Raw genomic sequence first — 18,927 nt, forward strand, 5'->3', positions numbered from 1 at the left:
TGGCGAGGTAGTTTGCCAGGTCGCTTCAAGGTTTTTCTGAGCCTCAACCTCCTGCTCGCCCCTGGCCGTTTCGAACTGGATGAGTATCGTAAAACAGTGTGTTTGTGTGATCAGTACTGCGTGATGCAGGTTAAAAACACCCCCCTGGGCTGGCGGTCACAATTACTGATCTATGGTCACACGTCACTCTGTACCGGCAAATATTCCAGCACATCCGGGACACTCGTCATCTCATTTCATTGCCTGACCAACTTCGCAGAATTTATATATCACACCCTAACTTTTCTCAACTTGATTTTGTGAAAACCAGTGAGTCGTGAAAACGTTATTTAAAACTGAAACCGTGGAGGAACTTGAAAACCGGACTTCGAACTTTGAAAACTGGGACTAGAAAGGAATTCAAAATCTTTGAAGTTTTTTTTTTTCGACTTTAGCGTTAAAAGAGAATCGAAACCTTCGAACTTTTCGAACTTTATGCAGAAATAAATTCGAAATCTTCGAATTGTTCGAACTTTATGTCTATAAAAATTCAAAGCGTTCGAAGTTTTCGGATTTTATTTCCAAAGAATTTCGAAATCTCCAAATTTATCGAACCTGAAGTAAAAAAATTTCGAAATATTCGAATCCGAAATTTTAGAAACCGTGAAAGCTTCGAACTTTTCGAATTCGAACCACGGTCGGTACGAAAATATAAAAATTTTCCGAAATCGAACCTTAGTTCACATCGCAAATATCGAAACCTTTCGAAATCGAACCTGGGGTGGTTCGCAGCATCCCTATTCGATACCGATCAAGAATCGACGCCGTGTGGACATGATGCAACAGAGTATAGAACCAACGGTTCAGCAACACGAGACGAGACAATAAATGCACAGCACAAAGAACCGAGGCAATTGTGTCAGCAACTTTTACTCCTCCAAGCTTTGTAACATACGTACAAGGTAATCCCTCGCCAGTGTGTTGTCGGCACGTTCCTATGAGGACACAGGCCGGCTGCGCGAGAGCCAGACGCTCGCCTCCTTGTTGGTGGGACAAAGCACGAGCGCTGCAATCTTTTGTGAGAAACAACACTGCCCCCCCTTCCTGCCCCGAGTGCCACAATTCTATGCCAAAGGAGACGGAACTGCGGCGCCTACGCAAACGTCTGTTGTTGTGCGGCCAACGAGGACGTGCGCTCCAAGCGGAGTTGCACCGGCGGTGACTTAAAAAGCACTAAAAGAGCGGCGTCGCGATTTCCGAACGCGGCAGAGCCGGACGAGAAAAATGCAGTTTCAAAAACCGAGAGGCCGGCTCTGAGCACTAGCACAGCTATCACGCGCTAGAGGGGTAACTTTTTTGCTTCGCTCAATATTAACCTGCCCCCCCTAAAAAAAAAAAAAGAAAAGCAAAGATCTTTCACCGGTGCAGAGAGAAACGAAGAGTTTCCAAAGGGCGGGAGAGACGCTTCAGAGCGTACGAATATCCAGGGTTGCTCGAGATCTCGCCTAAGGGCCGGCAAACCAGGGGCCCAGACGCCAGCTATTTCGGTGAAGCGGTGAAGCTAAACTAACGGCGTGCCAGGGGTGTAACTCTTTAAAGGCCCCCGCCCCCCCAACCGTTGAGATGGGGGTGGTAACAATACATGGGGTGGGAGGGCAGGATCGAAACCCCGGCTCGGGGGGGCCGCTTCTGGGAGGCAAAACAATGGAAACAAAGCGTACCGCCGGACATTCTGAAGGAACACCTCCCACTGTACATCTAAACCTCTAAAAGAACTAAAAAAAAACTAAGAAGGCAATGTAGAGTGGAAGCTGACGACCCCCAAACCCAACAACCTACGTAAAAATCTAACTAGCGACGACGAAAAAAAAAAAGCGAAGGAAGCCGCTACTTTGGAATGTCCTTCTTAGCAGCCACCTTTTTGCACGTGACGAGGCAGTTTTGTTTTTTTCTTTCAGTAGCTGTCCCTTCCAACCGTCGTCTCTGAGGCGACGGCACTTTTGACCAGACATCTGCAACAATGTAGAAACGTTCGAAAGGACCAAGAAGAACAAAGAGACCGCAGACTAGGTTCCTGTCTCCTATGAAAAAGATAAAAAAAAAAAAAAGACAATGAAGTCGGGGCAGAGAAAACGGAACAAAAATGCGTTCCCAACTTTCCCGCCGTCGACACGAAAGACCGCCGGCACACAGCCGAGTTGGTGGGCAAGTCTCGATAAATGTAGAGTGGCCGGAAAAAAAATAAAATAAAAAATGAAGACAACAAAGAAAAGTGAGGGTAGGCGCATCCTTTCACGTTACGAAAGGCGCGCGCTACCCATCAAGGGAGGGATGGGGTGGGTGGGTGGCGATGGACTCAGTCAATCATGAGCTCGAAGTGGACGCTGCCAACGCGATCTTGCCGGTCGTGGTGGATGTTCTTGGCCCAGGCCTTGCACTCCATGTTGATGAGCACGCCCCGCTCGGCATGCCAAAACTGGACAAAGATGAAAGGTGACACGTAGCCCGGTGTGTTCCTGTACGGGAAGTAGTAGTTCTCTATGCCATTGCTCGGGTAGTACGCCAGCGGTCCCATGTTTTCCTCGTCAGCGACATTCTGCAGGGAAGCAGCAGAGCACCATAAGTGAGCGCAGCACATCAACAGTAGCAGCGAGTGCTTTAGGGGGGACACTACCCAGAAAAAACAAAACAACATCCGCCAACATATAGAGAGTATTCCCAGAAAGTTTCATTAGTTTACACTGCATAGTTATTTTTTTATAAATTATCTTCGGTCTATCGATGCTAAAGAAAAGGTTGGAGCACTTTGAATGCATTTTTCTCCGTTCCACTTCTCTGCATAAATTTCACTTTAGAAAAACTATTGTTTTGCTATTATACACAATAGATAATTATTCTTGGGTGGTTTTCAGGGGTAGAATTTTGTGAGGAACATGCCTGGCTGGTTAGTTTTTCTAACGACTTGTCGTTGCGAGCATGACTTGTCGTCGTGATCAGTGGTGGGAGCTGTAGGGGGTCATCTGCCATTGCATTGTCATGGATGTGGGTGCGAACCTATCTTCAGTAAGACTGGTATCATTGGCAATGGAAGGGACAGAGTGAATAGAGAAATTTTAGAGGCGCATGCAATTATAAAAGCAGGCACGAACTGTGTAAGCCAAATGTCACTGGGCTTGAGTAGAAAAGAGATGTTTTTTTTGGACACGTGGTGAATGTATCATGTGACGTGGGCGGAGTTGCTGTTTTCTTTGTTTTGTTTTCATGTGATGAAATTTCAGTTGAGTCAGCGCTTGTCCTGTTTGCACTTCCTTTAGTCTCCGTTTACTGTGCGCCGTTTGCCTTTTCGTCAGTATGAACCAACTAATGCACATCGCCACCCTTATTTAGTTTTTATTCATTCATGCCAAAAAAACTACATTTGTAAAAAAGCGCAGACATGGAAAAAGAAGTAATCTTCTTATGGAGTTACATTTATGAGAAACAATGCAATATAGCGAAATAACTAGTAGGGTATGTGCTATGGCTATTCCTATAACTATATTACACACAAAAATCACAAATTTTTATTTTATTTTAAAACAATGTTTTCCTAAGCGAACATACTGACTTTGATAATGCAACATTTGCAACGAGTTTCAGAATTGACATAGGACAATCGAATTTGGCAGGGATGGGCTTGCCACTCATATAAACTTCCACTGCAAATTTGATGGAAATTAAGCAAGCCGTACAGAAGTTGACTTTCGTGGGTAGTGTCCCCCCTTAGGTGCAGAGTACTATGAGATGCTAGTCACTAAAACCATTCGCATACCTAGCTGTAGATGTTGGCAACAAAACATGGCATGGATTGTTTCACAATTAACCGCAGGATTAATTCAGTGGAATGATGACATGTAACTACTAAAAGTCTATGAGAGAAAGTAACTCGTTACAACGGGCCATAGGTGAAGCGCAAGCAGCAGTGCTTAAATTTCTGGACAAGGCCTTCGCATACTGCCCGAACACTCGCACAACAGACCCAATTACAAAGCTAGAACGAGAAGTCGAGGACAACTGTCGGCCATTGCCCGAGAAAGAGCTCTGGGCATTTTTCGTTAGTGCCTCGTAGTTCCTGCTCAATTCCAGAGCGCTCGACCAACTATCCTTGAATGTAATACAACACCTGGAAAACAACTGTGGCTGTGCCCAACCGTGCAGCTCTATCGCAGATGTCCAGCAATACTATCAAGACTCTGACGTTATACGGAAACTGTCCCGCTGGCATCGAGGCTCCAAAACTCCGTTAGGTTGCTGTGACACAGTTAAAGGGACACTGACACCCCCCAAAAAATTTTTTTCATTTTTTTTACTAGGCATTTTATTTGGGTGTCGGAGGACAACCCAATTAATATTTTGCAACAGAGTAGCGTATATTTTTAATAAAGCCAAAAGACGCAACTGCTCGAAACCAAAACCGAAACCCGAGCACGGAGATCGGAGAAGTGGAGAGGAGAGAGTGAGTGGCGGAAGTCACGTGGCTACACCCGACCGTATGTTTTTTTTCCCCCCTCTGCAAAGCAGACAACATGCGTGGCGGCGTAGCGAGAACTGTTTGCCGTGCGATTCTTTTGCAGTTATGTTTGTTCCGCTCGCTGTTCTGCACTTCAAGATGAGATGTTTTGTACATCTAAGTGTTGGCAATTAGTAGTGAGTGCCCGTGGTGAATTTCCGTGATCGGCTCCGAAAAGAATACACCCAGATGTTGCGTGAAGAGCTGGCTCACATGTCCTGCATCCGAAAAAAAGTGGTATGGTGCGACACAGTTTCCAAAAGATCAACGGAATCGGAACCAATGGCTGGCTGCAATTCCTGTAGAACATTTACGGGCACTTCGAAAAGCGGACGCTACCCGATTTATATGCTCCTTGCATTTTGTGGAAAGTGATAACATTGAGTTCGCAGGTGTAAAAAGGGAAATCCCATACCATTTAGTTCAGTGACGTTTCGTCCACATTTGTTTTGTTTTTTTGTTTCTTCAGTGATAATTGTAAAAAAAAGTAATGTAAACCTCGCAAAATGTCTGAAAAAGAAAAAAAAAATGGTTTCGCTGGGATCGAACTTGGTCCTGCCGCGTGTGAAGCGGATGTCTTTCCACTGAGCTACTGGGGGAGCTCCTTCCTCACTAATAATACAGCCGGTAAACTGTAAGTTGGAAAGTTTGTTGCTAATTTTCCTCCAGCAAAAGCACTGCCGGGTCGAAGTTGGGAAGCACCACACATTGGCGACGTTCGCAACTGGTAAAGAAATCGTATGTGTGCATATTCAACTCAAAGTACGCACTTCGTGCTTGACGTTTGCGCGAATGATGTCTTCAGCCACGGGAAGGGGCAACGGCTCGGCGACGTATTCGTGCAAATCGGCTGGGTGGTTGGGCGTGATCAGTCCCAAATTTCTCTTTTAAAGGCAGACAGAATTCGCCGGTACCACAAATGACAGTTTTGAAGTAGAGGTCCCACGCCTGTCGTCCGCTGCCATGGCCTCCCCGCCAGTCCCACGATACGCGAAACGACGCACGCACAGAATGCTTCCAATTCTCTGTGCAACTTTTTTTTTTTTTTTTAATCAATGTATTTGCTGCAAATACATTGATTTAAAAGCCACAAAAAAAATTTTTTCGTATTTTTTTTTATTTTTAATACTGAGTGTGTGCCTTCAGTGACCAACGACTTTGATTAAATTTGGTGGTTGCGTCGAAACCTTAGAAAATGGCCCGTGACTATGGAAAAGAGAGCGAGCGAGACTCGAACCGGCCATTTCTTGATCGGCGGTGTTCGGGTAGAAAGAAAGCGAATTTAGAGCCGCAAATTGTGTTCTGGGTAGTTCGGCTCTCATATGTCATGTACAACTAAAAACCTCGGTGAGCATAAATACCCTGTCAGTGTCCCTTTAAGATGTTTTGTTGAATGCCAAACTGGTACTAACAACCCAGCCAAAAACACCTCAGTGCCAATCGGACAGCACTGCAATTTATCGGCCCAATGGCTTCGTCCGGCATTATGCTGGGATGCTGCAATTCTGGAGAGCAATTATCTCCTGGGACAGCTAGAGTTAAAGGAAAACTCAATTCCCAATCAAACTTTTTTTGTTAAGTGTCTGGATTGGCAATGCGTCAAAAAATTAACTTTCCCAAAGACCAAAAAATATTGGTGCTGCTCTATTTATGTCACTAAACAAACTTCCGAGATAGAAGCGGTTCTCATATTTCGGCACAAGGATCCGAAATAGAACCAAGTTTCAGAACACCTAGAAACACAAAACTTTCAGAAAACTCTTTTCTAAGTGCCTGGGTTTTGCAACCCATATACAGCCCTAAAAACTTGTTTTTGGGTGAAGTTTATTTTTTGACGCATGTGTCACAGAAAAATCCACTTACAAGATTAAGAAGAAATAAAAAAACCTGAAAATGTTGTCTTAACCTATTATCACTGTGTCTGGGCTGGCCCTTAAAAGTGCCCAAAATAATACCCCCATGTTTCAGGATGGTGAAAATTACTGGGCAATACTGTAAATATATCGTGTTGAGAATATTAGCTTTGAAAGGGGCATTCTATTTTGTTAGTTTTGAAGAAACAAACAAATGCTCGATAAACCTTGCGTGAAGGATAGGAAATTCACACTTTTTATGTGAAAGCTAGGTGATACTCAAGCGCAACGTATTCAGTTGCTATGCGTGTGACGGCCACAGTGTGCTCGCGTGTGCCAAATTGATCGACAACTGAACCTCGAGAGGAAACCCCTCGTACATAAACTGAAGACAGACCCTTATCGATTACGGCATCAAAGATGTCAGTGACGTCGTCGACAGCACAGTCGACCACCGAAATGAGTCCCATGTACACTAATAGTGCCCATCTTTAGGTCAAGGATTGTTTAGAGTGTCTGTCTCCGCTAACTTAAAGAGTTTGCCCAAAGCGCTATGCACCAACGTGCGTGGCAACTCACCTCTCCCTCACAGGTGATGTAAACATAGCGGGGGTCGTAGCTGTCCTGGATGTACTTTGGCAACTTGGAAGGGAAGGAGTTGTTCTCAAACGGCTCTGGCACCCAGTCGAAGATCTGGAGAAGTTGACAACATTAATACAGAGCTCCCAACAAAAAGGACAACTGTAAATGTATGCCCTCACACCTTAAGCTATATCACAGCCAAAGCTACATGCAAGAGCCACTTGCCTTAAAGGACACATGTAGAGGAAGAAAACTTGTTTTTTAAACTGCCTAGACAGAAAAAGAATGTCATAAAAGGAATTTACAACAACAAAAAAATTTTATAGCTATATTTAAGGCGCAAAACAAATTCGTAGTTGACGCCCACATAACCGCTATAGCCACGTGGTGCTTGCACTCTTTCAGGAGCTTCATATGGACTCTAAGTTACTTATTAATCTTCGTTTCAAGTGCAACAAAAAAACATTAATAAGTAACTTTCAGAACCCAAAGGAAGCTCCTGAAAGAGCGGAAACACCACGTGATAGACCTGTACGCCGGTCAGAAACTGACGGCGGTGGCACGCCAGAACGTTCTGTTCCATCAACTGCGTGAAAGAAGCGTTCGACCGGCGGCACACCACGCTCAGCGTGCAGTGCGACTTTGCGCCAGCAGAGGTGGAGCGCGGCGGCGCACAGGTGTACTACAGGACCAGTGGCGGCTGCCGTGGCTACCAACTACAAATTCGTTTTGAGCGATAAATACAACTCTAAAAAAAATTTGTTATCGTTGTAAAAATGTTCTATAAGATTCTTTTTCCATCGAGTCTGTTTAAAAAACTTTTTTTTTCCTTTGCATGTGTCCTTTAAAGGGATACTTCAGCAAAATATGAAATATACCCGTTGTGTTCAAAAATAGGTTGAATATTATCCACAACATCCGTAAATGACAATCGCACAATTGTATTTTGAGCCTGGTGGCAGTATTTTTCGTTATAAACAGCACATTCTGGCAAGCGCTCAAAGAACAGCCAGCGGAGAGCAAGTGACATCCAACGCAATTGTTACTTAGTTCGTCTCGGGGACAAGTAAAGCTACGGCGAGGCTGACGTCGAGAGGATGGCCTAGTCGTTCCAGCCACCGAAGCGGCCGCTTTTGTGCAAACTTTGAGTGACGGGTTATCTTCTAATCTTGTAGAGGGACAATAGCAACTTCCGGTTCACATAAAAGATATTCTCGTGGAGAGGGGAGTTCCTCCTTCCCCTCTTCTCTCGTAGTGGCCGAAGGCGAGACAGTTACCGTCACTACCTCTCAAGGTTCCTGACAGGCATTACAAACGAGGCGTTAGCGACATCCACCAGATGCTCTTTGCTAATCGTTAAATTTGTTTTAACATTCCTTTTTGTGACCTTTTTAAAGAAGATATTGGAGTGTTCAATGCGATACCGCTCCTTTGAAGACATATAGACCAAACAATAAGCGCCACGATTTCGTTGTAGTATTCCTTTAAGGTCCACCTCGGTCGCACTCGTGCACCAGGAGCACCTACCAGAGCTATGAGCGTGCGCCTAAACTCGGTCTCATAATAAGTACACACTGCCAACAAAATTGCCTGCTCGATTCGGAGCTTGATCCGCGCGTGCAGTCACGCAAATGGGGCACAATATGAAGTCTTCTGGGTTCAATCCCCCCCCTCCTGCCTATCCCGGTTATATCTCTCACCTAGCGTATACAGGTGTCGTCGTACAAGGGCAGACCTACCTCACGCCGCATATCAGTGTAAAATTCGCTTTGCAGTGCATTTGTAACAGACGCCACATGCCCGACGTCCTCGCTTCCAGAGAGACCCGTTACATGCATCCTGCCAATCAGCCGAGACACGGTGCCCGCCCCGTGTTTATTGCGAGTTTACCCGAGTCCTCGAGATGCCTTATGTGCCGGGTAGCGCAAAACCTTCCAATTTAACTTGCACATCAAGCTCGTCGCACGAGTTGCATCCCAGGATTCCCGTCGCTCACTACGCCGCTGTGGATCAAGGAGAGCATACAGGGCATTTTATGTGAGCAAAAATGGAGAGGCACACCCACCCTATTCAACTTGAGCAGGATACAGGGTTGACCGTACTCGTAGCCGAAGTTGTTGGACGCCGAACAGTTGTTGTTGATATTCTCGATGGCAAAGCGGCAGGCCTTGTTCTCGTTAGGGTCGCGCTGCTGGGTGAAGTCGCAGTTGCGCAGGTGCTCTCCATCACCCTCCTGACGCTGGTAGTCTGCAGAGCAAGCATCATCTCATGTAACCAGCAGGTCTCATTATGCAGAACCATCTTACGTTGCAAAGCACGAAGTGTAGACTGCATACGAGGGGTCCCGTGGCGCGTATAAAGTTCAGAGTTTGGAAAGGAGCAACTTCCAAACGCTTCTGATATTCCAGTACGGCCGATTAAAATATCTGGTTCTGAGCCAGACTGACTCGGCAAAGATGCATGTAGGCTTGAGACACCGCAAGCTCAAGGTATACTGCAAAGCTTTAGGGGCAAAAATGTAGTTTCGGAGTACCCTTTCGGTACGAGTGTGTTCGAAGAGCACGCGTAGCACGCGAGTTTCACCTTCAAATATGGAGACAAGGCTCAATGTTTTTCAAACCTGGCGACTTTACACATTGAGTAGTTCGGCAAATGTGTCTGCTTAACAAGTTTCAAAGTTCGAAGTTTATTGAACTAAAGTACTCCATAGGATTCAAAGTTGTAACAGCACTGTAAGGGGTGCCACAACACAAGCTGGCACAGCCACGTTGAGGCTGGGGTGGACCTGGATACGTCAAGCTAGGGACACTGACACCCCCCAAAAAATTTTTTTCATTTTTTGCCAGGCGCTTTATTATGGTGTCGGAGGACTACCCAATTAATATTTTGCAACAGAGTAGCGCATTTTTTTAATAAAGCCAAAAGACGCAACTGCTCGAAACCGAAACCGAAACCCGACGGAGGTCGGAGAAGTGGAGAGAAGAGAGTGAGTGGCGCAAGTCATGTGGCTACACCCGACAGTGCGTTTTTTTTGTGTTTTTTTTTTTTCTCCTCTCCGTAGCAGACGACACGACATGCGGCGTGCGGGAACTGCTCGCCGTGCTATTCTTTTGCAGTTATGTTTGTTCCGTTCGTTGTTCTGTACTCCAAGATGAGTTATTTTGTACATTGAGGAGTTGGAGATGAGTAGTGAGTGCCCATGGTGAATTTCCATGATTGGCTTCGAAAAGAATACACCCAAGATGTTGCGTGAAGAGCTGGCTCACATGTCCTGCATCTGAAAAAAAGTGGCATTGTGCGACAGAGTTTCCGAAAGATCAACGGGATCGGGACCGATGGCTGGCTGCAATTCCTGTAGAACATATACGGGCACCTCGGAAAGCGGACGCTACCTGATTTATATGCTCCTTGCATTTTGTGGAAAGTGATTACATTGAGTTCGCAGGTGTCAAAACGGAAATCCCATACCATTTAATTCAGCGAAGTATCATCCACAACATTTGCTTGTTATTTTTTTGTTTGTTTCTTCAGTGATGATTGTAAAAAAAAGAAAAAAATATGTAAACATCAGAAAATGTTTGAAAAAAAAAAAAAAAATTCACGGGGGATCGAACCCGGTCCTACCGCGTGTGAAGCGGACGTCTTTTCCACTGAGCGACTGGGGCATCTCTTTTCTCGAGGATCTCTTTCCTTAGTAGTAATTCAGCCGGTAAACTGTAAGTTGGGAAGTTTGCTGTCGATTTTTCTCTAGCAAAAACACTCCCGGGTCGAAGTCGGGAAGCACCGCGCTTTGGGGACACTCGCACCTAGTAAAGAAATCGTACGCGTGCATATTCAACTCGAAGTAGACACGTCGTGCTTGACGTTTGCGCGAGCGATGTCTTCAGCCACGAGAAGGGAGCGACGGCTCGGCGACGTCTTCGTGCAAATCGGCTTGGTGGCCGGGCGTGTCGTACGGGATGAATACCAATTCTTCTGACCAGTCCCAAATTTCTCTTTTAACGGTAGACAGAATTCGCCGGTACCGCGAACGACAGTTCTGAAATAGAGGTCCCACGCCCATCGTTCGCTACCATCGCCGTCCCCGCGAGTCCCACGATACGCGAAACGACGAACGCACAGAATGCTTCCGGTTGTCTGTGGAACTTTTTTTTTCAAACAACGTATTTACAGCTTTTTAGAAGCCACAAAAAATGGGTTTCATATTTTTTTCTATTTTTAATATTCAGTGTGTGCCTTCAGTCACCCACGACTTTGATTAAATTTGGTGGTCGCATCGATACCTTAGAAAACGGCCCGTGACCGCGAAAAAGAGAGTGAGCGAGACTCGAACCGGCCAGTTCTTGACTGCCGGTTTTTGGGCTGAAAGAAACCGAATTTCGAGCCGCAAATTTTGTTCTGGGTAGTTGAGCTCTCATATGTCACGTACAACTAAAAACCTCGGCGAGCATAAATACCCTGTCAGTGTCCCTTTAAAGAGATAGGCACGAACCACATGTTCCATTGTCGCAATGTGAACGTTGGTTTCATAGCTTAGCATGCCGGAGGCACACCACGTGGCGTTTTATCTCTTTTGGCGAGCATTAAACCGGCTCAGTTCATATTGCCGCCGACTGTACCTCCCAGAGTTCCACAGCATCTCTACTGTCAACCGTGGCTTCATCGGGAGACTCCTTAGCTGCGCCACATTTCCTGCATCCTCCTCCTCCCTTTCCCCCCCCACCAATGTTTGTGGCAAGAACACCCACCCTTGAGGTACTCGTTGATGTCGTCAACCCAGTACTTCCAGGTGCCCTGGCTGCCGGACTTGAAGTAGATGAGGGTGCTGTCCACCGTCTGCTCCGGCGGATTTGGACGGAAGCCCATTCCTGAAATGCATGAGATGCATTAAATCAACGCCACGACCACAGCACTATGTTTTTCAGTGCACACTTTAGCCTATGAACTGTTTTGTGCTGTAAAGGGGTCCTGCAAGGACTTTTTTACTGTTATTTAATTTGCACCGAACCTGAGAGCACTGAACGTTGTAACTTATGAAATTTTTCTTTTCTGGAAATTCGCTTTATTTTAAAAGTTATAGGCAAATCAAAATTACAAAAAACAAGCAAAAAATAACCTCCCTCATGACGTCCTTGGTTACTTGAGTGGCCGTGAACTAGAGGAGGGGTAGTGAGCTCATCGAGCGTCCATGGCTGCCGCACTCCCTGTCGACGGCGCGAGAGGGCGCCACTAAAGCATGTTCTGGATAGGCTGTATGCAGCGGGCAGCCAGAGCGGCTCTCAATGCATTTGCTGCGTGTTTTGACACTAATTCAGCATGACACTTCATTGGCCACAAACGACAGCAAACACGGAGTAAAGATCAGTTCATGATGGGAGCCAGTTTGCGCTGCCATACTGCGAAACGGCCAAACCGCAAGACAAAGCTTCTCGCCGAAGGCCTTCTGAACGCTCAGAGCCGGTCGGATCCTCCTGTCCATACGACCGCAGCGCTGCCGCGTACATACGGGACCTTTCCGTGTCGGCGCCTGTAACACTACTCATTTCTAGTATGTGCCGCCTTTCCCACTGCATGGCGGCGGGTATGTCGACGGGTCATTTTGTTGTTTCCGTACTTTATAAACTGCATTTGTTTCTTTTCTGATCTAAAATAGTGAACAAAAACTACTTTTATAAATGATTGAAACGGTTTGCGCCACTTATATTTTGTATTTCGACTAAAAAGAAGCTTTTAGCGGCTCTTATCAGTAGTAAGCCTAGGACCAAAGACGTCACTTTTTGCGCGCTTTCGGTACCACGGGTCGCCCTCATCGGTGGAGGAGGTTTCTACGTCATCCGGTTAAAATATGACGCAGTGATATTTAGTTTCTTGCTCTGTTCCCGCTGGCTTGCCCGAACCCCAAGAGACGTGGAAACCGCAAAAAAGGTAGACGCTTAAATATGATTGCAGGGCCCCTTTAAGCATCACCAGATTAAGCGTTCGAAGCATGGATCAAAGGCATCCAGAGAACCTGTTCTGCAGAGAACCAGATCTGGAGACATTTAAAACACCGAATTAAAACTAATTTTAAAATGCAAACAAAGTAGAGGCAATGGCACTAATATTACAAGCTCATATTTCTTTGTAATGAAGAGCATAATCCGTTGTACCAATCGGAAATCCGACTTGTTCACACAACAAATACTGAGAGCTCCGGAACCCCTTGAAAAAGCTAACCTAGTGCTCTTCTAACGTAAGGCCCGAATACCAGCTGTTGGATTTTCTCGATAGATACTTAAACAGTGGATTGAAATGTATGATGCTGCAGAGTTACTCTGCAGTAGGGTCAGTGTCCAAACAGCCTTATGAAAAAAAAAAGTTGAAATAAATTTTTATTCCTCGCACTCCCAGACCTCACTTTCCTAGCTCAAATCTGAAGAGAGATTCACACGTTGGCGTTTGACGACCAACCGCACTGCACCCATTTGCGATGGGAGAACACTGCTGCACCATCCATCGGTGACCTCGGAACCCTCCCGATCAAAGCATAACTAGAGTGAAGGAATTGTTGTATTTGCAAAATCAAATCAGGACACCATTTAAGAGTAATGGTCGCTTATATTATTGTTACAACTATTTCAAGCTCACGGTGAAAGAGTGGTGAAAATGCGAAAATGTATGTGCAGTTCGGCGGTGCACCCCAGAAATGTGTGGTCAATCACACTGAACCCAAATGTGTAACTAAGCTGGGGTGAATACCCTGCAAACACGTGGGGCCCAGTTCCTTACCTGGCACGGTTCCGATGGTGCTGCGATCGAGGACCCATTTGGGCTTGATCGTGTCCAGGGTCTGATAGAACACAATCAGCATAATGGTCCAGAATGCAGTAAGGCATGCATAGAAGATGATGTAGAAAACTGTGATCTTGACTGCAAAAGAGAAAAGGATGGGCGGAAAATTAGAGCCGTGATGCGAGCTGGCGAGTCGACAGCACAGGTGTGGCAGCGTCAAGAACGGCACAGGGGTCACCCTTGAAACGATAGAAGGGTTGTTGACACCCGCGCGCTCCAAGGGGAAACAAGGGTACGCTCGCCACTACTCCCGCGTGGCGTGCAACGTTATCGAAGGTACGGGAGCTGGGATAGGCTCCATAACACGCACTGTCCGTACGAGCATTCGAGCATGGCGCTTTCTGAAGCCACGCGCCACCATCCGCGTCTCCAACGATGATTCACAGAACTGCGGAGTTCAGAGAAACCGTCAAAACGCTCCTCAGCTCTCGCGGCGAGCTTCAGCGTCACAGCTGGCTCACGTGACCTCTACTCAACATGCTAGGCACGTCTCATTAAATCGGGGTTGAGGTCAAATGTACGCTCGGCTCAACCCTGAATCAGCACGTCGAGCCACAGCACACTGACGTACACAATCCACTAACGTTTTAAGGTAGGTTCAGGGTCACGTTTCCTGAATGGAAAATCGGCAGCGACGGAGTTTTTGTCAGCCAGCAGTTGTAGCTTGCAAAGCTAGCGAGCATGTTCCGAGAAAAAAACAAAAAAAAGAAAAGAGGAGTTTCGACGAACGCGCCTGGATTCAACGCCAGTTCCGAGCGCCCCAGTTTAGCGAAGCCGAGACAAGCTTCGCAGTAACGTTTCTGCCACGCCACAGTCATGCCGCAATCGCAAAACCTGCTTGCGCTTCACGCGGCGACCGCCTTGGAACCTCCAAGGTCGTTTACACTGGGGTTCCACCGCACCCATTCAATCCAAAAGCACCGCCCGACGATGTCCACAGCCGAATTTCACGCCGCAACACACTTGCAAAGGATCGAAGCATCCAAACACGCTTCCTGCGAGCCGCGACCGAGCGCTCGAAAAGGCTTGCGGCTAAACGTCCTCAGTTTGACCGCAAAGCCAGCCATGTTAGCACACCGTCGAGAAGGGCGTAGGTAAGGGAAGCCGATTCGCCACTTTCTGCATCCAAATCGTGCTTCGTTAACCCTCTTTTCACCCACTCGAGAACGGGAACAGCGTCCTGGGCTACCCTCCCGGACGAACGCGTAAGCCTCGCGATTAAAATAACCCTCAAGCTCGACGCTGCATCGAACGGTTTCATGGAGCCGCCGACCACCCACGCGATTGCTCGTACCGGGAGCGTTCGCGATCGGAGAAAGTAAAAGGTCCAGTTCAAACTTACACCAGCTGAGGCCCGTTCGTCCGAACACTTCTTTCGTGTCCGGGTTGTAGAGGAACTTGAGGAAACCCCCTTCCTTGGTTTCCCCCTTCTTGTAGTAGTCACCTTCCTTGCCGGCCATGTTCACAGCGCGGGCTCGATCGATGGAATGACGCTCGCCGAAGAGCCCGGATGCTCACTTTTGGGCCGACCGCAGCGCCGCGCAGCCGCTGCGGCGACCCGATTGGACTGGGCCTCCTCACTCTCCTTCGCACCGCTAGTTTACCTGTACGTGACGTCACGGATGGCCCGTCCGTGTAGATCGGAAATTTTACGTTCGTCGCCTCGTTTCTCCATAACGCCGCCTGATAGCTGAATAGGTGACCGAGAGATACAGAAGCCCGCTGAAGGCCATTTCATTGCTTGGGGTTCCATTGCCATCGTATGTTTAAAACGACACACACAAAAAAAAGTCCACACAAGTTTTTTTTTTATTTTATCTTTAAGTATTTGAAGTGTTTGTCAAGTGTGCAAACCCATTTCAATTGACTCTCAGTGTTGCAGCACGAGAGTATTATCACATAAAAAAAAATTCCGCTCTAGAAATTAGAAAAAAGAAAGGAAATCGTAGGTTAGTTGTAAAATATGGAGGTGCATGCATTAAACTTTAACAAGTTCGAACAATTTTACGTCTGACATAATATATGTATATATCTATATCTATATATATATATATAACAGAAACTGCGTTGGGTGAAATACTATGAGGCATTGCTGCTTATATAATATCCGTGTTCATTAATTGCAAATGGTTATTGCAAGGGCCGGGATCAATGATTAGTCAGGTCACAGAGAAATTGTTCGGACCAAATTACTCTCGCAACGTGGATTGGAGGAACGACGACTGGTCACGAACCATTCCGATTTTAGCGGTTTGCGTTTGTCACTTTGTGTGCCGCAGTAATTATCGCTACACAGCCAATTAAGAGCACAAGACTCTGAGCAATGCAATTAAGATAAAGTACCACATACTGTCAATCGAATATATTTGCAACTATACCAAATTACAACCAAAAGCAATTAAAATATCGTGTATAAACTAGCTCAGCTTCAAGCCGTCACAACAAATACACAGTATATTAGAGCAGTGGTTCTCAAATGGGGGTCCGCGGACCCTTTGGGGTCCGCGAAGGCATTCTAGGGGTCCGCGAAGCCCTGCCTAATCAGTCAAGCCCGACAATAAAAGTTAATTTTTTTTTCAGATTAGGAAGGAATGTTCCAATTATCTGGTGAGTTTTCTCGTGTGTATGTCGATGAAAGAAGACTCTTTCACATTAACCCTTAGTTATATCCATTCATTAAATCATTATAATATTTAATCACTACCTTTCCCTTCCCCTCATCACAAATGGGGTCCTCCATCATCTCTGCCGACCCGCAAGGGGTCCGCGAGACCTCAATGGTTGAGAACCACTGTATTAGAGTATTTCAGATAGGCACAAGTCTGGATTGAACCTAAAATGCGTTTCCTATTTAATATGCAACCAGTGGTTAAAGTCAGGAGGAGGGTCTCGGGGGATCTCAGACACCCCACGAACTTCGACGGGGGGTCTGAGTAGATACAAGCGTGGCGCCCCTAGCGGCGAAGTTGAGAACTAAACCTGTGGGTACAAGATGAATTATTTGGGCGTGTTTTTGACGGACCGTTCGGCTGTGTGTATTAAGTATGAAACGGAGTATACACTTTTTCGGACAAGGGCGTAGCCATCTCGAATGTCGACACTTCTGATATGCGGTAAAAGACCGTTTTGATCTCTCCACGCCGCTGGAAAATGCTTACGAAAAATGTGTGATTGTCACACATTCTTGCTTTACCCAACCTATATTTTCTCGCATACCTTAGGCTGAAGTGTTTTATTATATTTTCGTCCCGCATACCAGACACGGAACCTACGTGACTGAGCAAGACAGGAAACAGAAAACGTTTTTAGGATCCCTGGGGTCCTGCAGCGCGAGCTTTTGCCCCACGTGCTTCGAGCTGCGGTGCGCACTCGGATCTTACAAGAACTTCGATGTCCGCACAACACCTCAAATCATTCTGCATTCTGGCTTTTCTCTCCACACTGACAATGGAATGAATGAGTGAAAGGACTTTATTTGTAGCAAGGAGATTGCGCTCGGGCCCAGTGTTGGGGCTCATTTGAACCCCTCGTGCCTTCTGTGCCATTGACAGTTGCTCAACTGTGCCCCTAGACTAGAGTCTACTCTCAGAGTGCAGTCTGGACTCATATGAGTCATGATCCTTCCCAAGTCGCACTCACCTTCCAAAAGGGCAATGACGGACACGCCCAGAACTTTTTTATCACGTCAACTACTTCATGGAAACAGAACTGAGCTCCAGCCTAACAAGATCGCAAACAATAGAGAACAAAAAACAAAACAAAAAACGTTAGTTAAATTGAAAATTTAAGATTATAAATATTTTTTTTTGAAAATCGAGTAAATAACAATTACAATTGCTTTTAGTCAAAATATAATTCACTACAATTACAAGCTACCCAAAACGTAATCGTTTTTTTTTTTTAATTACTACCCAATTATTTTCTTTGGTATGTAACAGAAACATAGAAATGGGAACAAAACTACACTAAAAAATATTTTCGAGCAAGCAGTAAGTATAAAGAGTTTACTTTCTCAGTGCGGTTGCCATTGAGAAACCGATGATCGATCTTTTGTGAATATACGGAAATGGCAAGCTCAGTATAAGAGATTCCCGTCACAACCTCGCAGAGTTCCCTTTTGACTAATTAATTTAAAAAAAAGAGGCGACAATTAACGCATAATTGATAGACTAACTTATTAGGTTCACAGCCCAGGCCGTTCTAACAAAGAACGCTGAACTGATTTTCCGACGAGTGACATTACAACAGCGACCAAACATATCCGCAAAATTTAATGGATTTTGTTATTATTTTTTAAGCAACTCCGATAAGAGCAATGACCCAGCTGAAAGCTTGACACGGTAAGTGGGCATGCCATAAAGCGCGAAAGTAATGACAGAGCTCCCAAACAATCGGTAAGAGTGAGAATGCCCAAGTACGAAATGTCGTTTTAAAGTACAGGGAAACCTGTCAAATCGGGCACCGACAGGGCATGTCCCTTCACGATGTACATCTCTCTAGCTAGGACATTTCCCTAAGCGGGGCAGTCCAAGCGGGCATCGCGAATGTCCCAATGGGGGTGCTTTCGCTCTATTTTCGGAACACTAAAGAACAATATGCGATGCTCAGAGTTAGGCAATAAAACTCAAAATTTCTTATCCGAAAAGCCTGATCCTCTATTCCTCTCTCATAAGACGACAGAAGCAAGGGGTGCTTGTTGTATGTACATATACTATAAATTAACATCACAAGTTTGTCCAAACTTGAAAACCTCAAAATATTCATTAAAAAAAATATTATCAGGTCCGAAGGCTCCGAATGCTGCATGCTCCGTTGCATGATAGAAACAGTGGAAGCCGACAGCGACATGCTTTATGCAGATCTGTGTCTTCTGTGTGTTGAGTGTTTTGTTGAGGTGTCAGTGTAACCCGTTTTCCAAAAATCTTCATTTTCTTTTTTAAATATACCGATTTTAGTAGGCGCTGCAGGTACGCGCGACGGCGCCCTAACTGTATTCCACAGGGGACAGGCTCCAGTGCACAAGATGATTCGTGTCGTCTATAATGCTCAGGTTGTCGCGCGTGCAGAAAGGCTACAGTTCCCATGATCCATGCCGGCAGCGGCAGCATCGGAATTCACTGGTGAGATGAATCT

The 18,927-nt window shown here is 45.9% G+C and overlaps 1 protein-coding gene across 1 annotated transcript; it reads right to left on the reverse strand.

The window, feature by feature from the left end:
- Positions 1-889: 889 nt before the first annotated feature.
- LOC8028296 (sodium/potassium-transporting ATPase subunit beta) lies at positions 890-15,479 on the reverse strand. Its single transcript, XM_029985439.3, has 6 exons — positions 15,137-15,479; positions 13,732-13,872; positions 11,712-11,831; positions 9,029-9,210; positions 6,961-7,074; positions 890-2,575 (listed from the first exon to the last, which is right to left on the reverse strand). The coding sequence occupies exons 1-6, from the start codon at positions 15,252-15,254 to the stop codon at positions 2,336-2,338; spliced, it is 915 nt and encodes a 304-aa protein (XP_029841299.1). The 5' UTR covers positions 15,255-15,479; the 3' UTR covers positions 890-2,335.
- Positions 15,480-18,927: the final 3,448 nt, after the last annotated feature.

The sequence above is a fragment of the Ixodes scapularis genome, unplaced genomic scaffold, assembly GCF_016920785.2.
Source record: "Ixodes scapularis isolate PalLabHiFi unplaced genomic scaffold, ASM1692078v2 PGA_scaffold5__190_contigs__length_132052651, whole genome shotgun sequence".
Lineage (NCBI taxonomy): Eukaryota > Metazoa > Arthropoda > Arachnida > Ixodida > Ixodidae > Ixodes > Ixodes scapularis.